The 5,957-nt window shown below is 38.5% G+C and overlaps 2 protein-coding genes across 5 annotated transcripts in view; both read right to left on the reverse strand.

The window, feature by feature from the left end:
* The window catches only part of LOC122073872, a 7,493-nt gene extending 5,313 nt beyond the window's left edge, over window positions 1–2,180 (reverse strand). Inside the window, exons 1-3 of one of the 3 annotated variants that reach the window (XM_042638547.1) lie at window positions 1,873–2,180; window positions 897–964; window positions 144–560 (exon numbers count right to left, since the gene is read on the reverse strand). In XM_042638547.1, the coding sequence (XP_042494481.1) occupies window positions 144–474 (331 nt within the window). In that variant the 5' untranslated portion in view covers window positions 475–560; window positions 897–964; window positions 1,873–2,180. The remainder of the gene's footprint in view (window positions 1–143; window positions 561–896; window positions 965–1,872) is intronic. The other 2 variants (XM_042638546.1, XM_042638548.1) reach the window with 2 other exon arrangements.
* Window positions 2,181–5,347: 3,167 nt separating this feature from the next.
* LOC122073674 (chaperone protein dnaJ 10-like) overlaps window positions 5,348–5,957 on the reverse strand; it is an 8,161-nt gene continuing 7,551 nt past the window's right edge. For both annotated transcript variants that reach the window (XM_042638304.1, XM_042638303.1), the window contains one exon: window positions 5,348–5,686. In XM_042638304.1, coding sequence (XP_042494238.1) covers window positions 5,585–5,686 — 102 coding nt within the window. In that variant the 3' untranslated portion in view covers window positions 5,348–5,584. The remainder of the gene's footprint in view (window positions 5,687–5,957) is intronic.

Consider the following 5,957-nt stretch of genomic DNA (forward strand, 5'->3'; position numbering starts at 1 on the left):
CCCCCCCCCCAAAAAAATAAATAAATAAATAAAAGCAGCATAATCTCACATCCAACAGAAGTTGTAACAGAACAAGGGAAAACAACATTTTCAGGACAAGCAACTATTAGTGGCAATAAATTTAACAGATCCAAAGGGTTTACCAGGAGCTGGAGTCCTCAGATTCACAGCGGTTCCTTCGTGAACAGGGAATTTCTGCCGAGTGGGTGTTCGAAAATTCTCCAGTGGACTTCCTCCATCAGAAACATCTCCCATTTCCACATCCCTATGTTCCTTTATTTCCAGGCAAAAATTCCCACTGCTTCCACGAGAAAACTGATCTATATGATTCTCCACTTCACCCGCTACACGCCCCCGATTCTCCCACCGAAAGCTCCATGATGGTGAATATCTGGCATTCCTATGTAAGATTTCAGGGCTGGTTCTGTTAGGTATAGTGCAGTCCTTCGCAGCAACACAACAGGCAGAACCCATCCTCACTCACATACAATAGCAAAAGTCTATCGAGTTATTATAATTCATCCAGAACCATTCCCCCACATGCTCAAGTCCAATAGTTCCTGTGGAAACTCAAAAGCAAATATGGTTCAAAGCAGTCAGTCATTAATCTAATTGGAAACTAATCATAAAAACAATTCTATGTCCAAAACAAAAAAGTGTATATGTGCATTATAACAGAAAGTGGAGACTAAGAGAACCCTAACTAGCAACTATTGAGGTAGAAAACAATTGGCTTTAAAACATGAACAGCATAAAATATCTCACATGAATGGTAAATATGAGTACAAATACATACATCCTTGCTGAAAAAATTAGAATCATAGGAAAGGAGAAGTACAAAAGAGCGCATTCAAATGATCCCACGAGAAGAAAATAGTGAAGAATAAAAACACTACCTCTCTATCGCACAATTGAACAGAGCTTGACGACCATAGGTGGAACAACAAGATCAACTACGCCTAATCTACAACAGCATATAAAACCAATTTCAAGGCCAAAAATATAGAAAATCAATCTGAAGATCGCCACTCCCAGTATAATAGCAGATGGGAAAGACGCAGAGCAAACCCAGCATCTAAAAGGGAATCTCCCGTCCTCCAACACGTAATAGGAAAGCCATATCAGCTAGCTATAAACAGAGACAGAACCAGTTTATACTTTGTAAAATGGGAATTCTAAACCAGTCCCGAGTTTTGGAATTGGAGTTACCTGGTTAACCCTAATACAATATTAGAAACAAGCAGCCAAAAGGGAATAAAGTAAACAAAATTGAAATTTCCCTGTCAAAAAGGATAATGGAAGTCAAAATTTCAATTTAGGTTTAAAAAACCGGGTTCACGAATACAATAAAAGTCATCTTCAGCTTCCAAACTTCAACACACTCAATATTTTGGGGGAAAAAAAGGTTGAAGACGGAGAAAAAGAGGTAGGGGTGGGGTGGGAAGAAGTTCTTAACACAGAAGAGGAAAAGGGATAAACGTAAGTCGCTGAATTGTGAAATTTCCATTCGATTATATAAATAAAACTAGAAACGGAGGGAACGGGAGGATAGAAGAAAAATCAATAAACTGGAACTACTGCTACTACCCAAATTAGAAAGATTGACGAAGTACAGATTCAATGAAAATGGAAACCCCATAAAGTTAATAAAAAAAGGGAGCCCAAGTGAGTAGACAAGGTCAAAAGAACCGAAATTCAAGGCGAGAGAAGCAGTAATATCACAGTGAAATCGGCTTTTTAATGTAAAGGAATTTAATAAGCCTAGGGTTTCCAAAATTACCGATAATAGACTTCGTTCAGCCATGGTTTTCTAGATTCAGTCAAGGGAGATCTCATAGGCAAGCAACACAAAACCAGAAACCAAATAATTACCTTTTTTTTTTCCTTTTTCTTTTCAGAGTTGTCGATTTCCAAGCGAACTCGATTCCACAGAGAGAGAGAGAGAGAGAGAGAGAGAGAGAGAGAGAGAGAGAGATCTTCACATCATCTTCATCTTGGAGGTTTGGGTGGACTACGATATGGAGGGAGGGAGGGGTTATGGAGAAGGAGAAGGGATTAAGGGCAAGAGAAGAGAGAGGTTGTTTAAAGTTTTGAACGGAATAATGGCACCGTCAGGGTCTTGAGGGAGTCGGTTGGTTTCCCAGTAGGGCGGGGAAGTAGCGTTAGTTTTGACGGAGTTAAAAGGGGGTGATGTTGGGTAAGGACTAAGGAGTACGTGTTTCGGAAGGTAAGGGGAGCCTGCCACGTAGGATATCCTTTACTTTTTTGTAGTTCTTGTCTTTGTGGAATTTTGATTTTACGTGTCTTTTTTACTTTCCCCATTTGTTTATTAATATAAGTTGAGAGTGGAACTGTGGGAGTGAGAGAAAGGGACAATCACGAGAGCTTGCTTCTGCAGTACGCGGAGTGCGTAAGACGCATACGGCTTCTTTTCGGACGGGTAGGCAGATGGGGTCGGGTTGATGGGTTGAGACCTCTTTGTTTATGGACAAGGAAGAGGATTCTTTGAGTAAACACTGTAGAGCATACCAATTCAAGAGCATTATTCTAATGGTTCCTGATAGTGATGTAACTGTATGATTGGACTCTTATGTTATTATTAATTCTCACCTCTATTGTATAAGATTGAAAATATGAAAATACTATTCCTCATACTAATCAAAGGTTCATCTTAGACGAGAATCTTCAAGGAGAATTTGAAAAAGAGAAAGTTGATCCAAAAATAAGGTAAGTTGTAACCCTAGAAAAAAGAAATCTTACACAACATGGGTGAATGAAACACCCATAGTTTACCAGTCATAAATACTTTGCTCGCTACTTAGATGAAGTAAAAAAAATCACTTACCTCACAATAATGCCTATCTCACCTTGGGTGAAGGGAAATTAGGTTAAAAAAATTATACTCATGATGAGTAATGATGTTGCTCTCAGTAGTGGTGAGCCGTGAGTGTTAATTATTTGTTTTTCTTATATGAAATGGTGAGGTGTTAGTGTCGTGGAGTCGTTTTTGCTTGGTAATGGTTGACTTGTCCTACTTTGTTACTTAAACTTTCACTTATCAATTACTCAATCCCTGCAAATTAATGCATTTATGTATACAATTGTTAGGAGGGTTTTAATATTTGGTATCATCAGATCAGTCTCCCCTGAACAATCTTGATTCCAGCCAATTTGAAATGGCTAGTGCGAGATTTTTTATATCCTTCTCACATGGTAAATAATGGAATTGACACGGATACTTTCTCTCATACTCTAACTAGATGGATTTCATTTGAACCCCACATGTAGGTCGTTCGTTCAAAAAAATAAAAAAAGAAAGCCCTTGAGAGTTGGAATGGACATATATACAAGATACATGAGAGAGTAAAATAATACCTGTTAAGTCATGCTCCTATTGGTGCGTGATCATGCACGTTCAAGTTCTTCATGAGCGTGGCACTGGCATTTGCCGCTATGCTTCTTGGCACTTGGGTCTTGGGCTTGGGCTTGGGATTGAGATCGGGATTGATCTTTTCCTTTGTACTCCTGGGCTTGGGATTGGGAGTGGGAACGATCTTTTCCTTTGTAAAGTAGGAAGAGGGTATAAAAGCCAAAGGTGTCTAAAATATTGATTTTGGTACTTTTAGTAGATTTATGATGTTAATAACTAATGTCAATTCGGAGTCTAGTGAGAATCTTCAGTTACGTGGAGTGAAAGGCCACTTCACTTATATAGCGCATCCCTTATTCTATCTCTGAGGGTCCTATATTGCATTAATCGACCATCTCTCTCTCTCTCTCTCTCTCTCTCTCTCTCTCTCTCTCTCTCTCTCTCGTTTAGGTTGAACCTAGTCAAACCTTCCAACATGGTATCAACCCATTATTTCTTGGTTTTATCTTTTCACATAATAACAAAGTCTTTATTCTATCAACACCAACTTAGCCTAGTGGTGACAGCTTCGATTTGAAGAGTCAACGTCTAGGGAAAACAATTGTGGGATCAAATCTTATCATATGCTAATGTGTGTGGATGAATGTTTATTGGAATAGGTGACCATTAACCCTACTAGCACCCAGTAGGCCAAAGGCGCTCAATACGAAACTGTAGGGAAAAAGAATCTTTGTTTCACAAGTGAAAGTACTGTTGGAAATTATAGAGTTATAGTCCTACATCGATTTGTTTAGGTCCTTAGTGCCTTTGTATCAAATCCATCGAGAGGGGAACATCTGTTGGTAGGTTTCCTTTATCTATGGGACCTATTACTCCCATTCCATATGTTTTATCTATCTGAAAAAACAAAAAACAAAAATATCTTTCAATCTAAAGAAGACAATTTGATAACAATATTAAAAAAATAGGGAATATAATTCTTGAAGGGGAGTTCCATTCCTACGCATGTGCAAGGATTGATGAGAGCACATGAGGAAACATCCATTGAAGCTTCATTTTTCCATTTTATGGGGGCAGACTGATCATTTCACCCCCATATGCCTGGGTGCACGGACACACTCCCCCATATAAAACATGTTCCCCAAAAAATAATAATAATAATAGATCATGTCATGAAGCATTCTAAAAGCTGGAAATGTTATGTTCGTTCAGCATAGCTTGAAATCCAATGCACTGGAAAGGTTACGTTCATCCTTAACATAGTTTCAAATCCAATGCAGTTCAGGTTGAGAACTCAACCGTCTTCTTTATTGGGCATGAGAGAGGAAGGTGAATAATTAGCAAATTAGGTATTGCGGATAATTCTGAACACGGAAAATTCTGGGTTGAGTTTATTTGTGATTATGATAAAAATTCTGAACACGGAAAATTCTGGGTTGAGTTTATTTGTGATTATGATAAAAATGGTCAGAATTCGACCAAACATGCAGAGTATGTCAAAAAGTTGAAAACAGATTGGTTTGGGTAGTAAAGGTTTAGATTTCAAAATTTCTATGAATATTCTGATAACCAATTGGCCCACTTGAAATATCTGCCCTCCTCTTTCCCTTCCCTTCCCTTCCCCCATTCGCTTCCGTTCCTGGTTCCTGACATCTAACTCCCAAGTGGGTCAATTGGTTATCAGCCAATTCATTAGCTTCTGTGAAATATGATCTCCATTCCCTGTTCGTGACATCTAACTCCCAAGGAGGTGTCTGGAGTGTGTTGGTTGTACAGCGAGTGTTGTACTCATCTGCTCGAGCTGTCAACTGTCAAATTGGAATCCAAATGATATCAATAACCTGGTTTATGTAACTAGACCCAGATGCATATCCAACTGTTCATTCTAAATCACTAATCTATTTGTTACTCTTCTTACAAGTTTCGACCATTTCTCACAGGAAAGAGAAAAAATAATCAAGCAGTTTTAGTCACAGCTCAGAATAATAAGCAAATCTGTAGAAAGGACAGCAAAACAAAACATCACTACAATATTTCCAGTTGGATTGCTGATGCTAACATTTCAACCAACACAGACAATAAAACTAAAATCAATACAGAAGCGACCACAAAAAGATTTTAGCACACGGATGAATATAACATTGCAACATATGATCTACACCCACTTTAAACAGCACATTAACCTTTGACACAGGTTTCAAAAACCTAGTCATATCATGATTCCTTTGCTGCTGCTGCTGATGATGATATGGCATCCGTCTTTGTGTCACTCTCATAACGCAAACTGTTTTCTCTCCTGTAGTTAGCCTTGGCGCCCTAAAAAAGTCAAGAAGCTTTAGTGGTATGCAGAAAATGTAGAAACAGTTTCACCTCAAAATAAGGATGTTTGAGCCACACTTTGAATGACACCCTACTTCAGAACTTAAGTAGAGAAGTTCTCGAGACACTTTATATACTTTTTGCACCAATATTCATTTTCCAAAATGGTTGGGGGGGGGGGGACCCTACTTCAGAACTTAAGTAGAGAAGTTCTCAAGACACTTTATATACTTTTTGCACCAATATTCATTTTCCAAAATGGTTGGGG

The sequence above is a fragment of the Macadamia integrifolia genome, chromosome 3 (genome assembly GCF_013358625.1).
Source record: "Macadamia integrifolia cultivar HAES 741 chromosome 3, SCU_Mint_v3, whole genome shotgun sequence".
Lineage (NCBI taxonomy): Eukaryota > Viridiplantae > Streptophyta > Magnoliopsida > Proteales > Proteaceae > Macadamia > Macadamia integrifolia.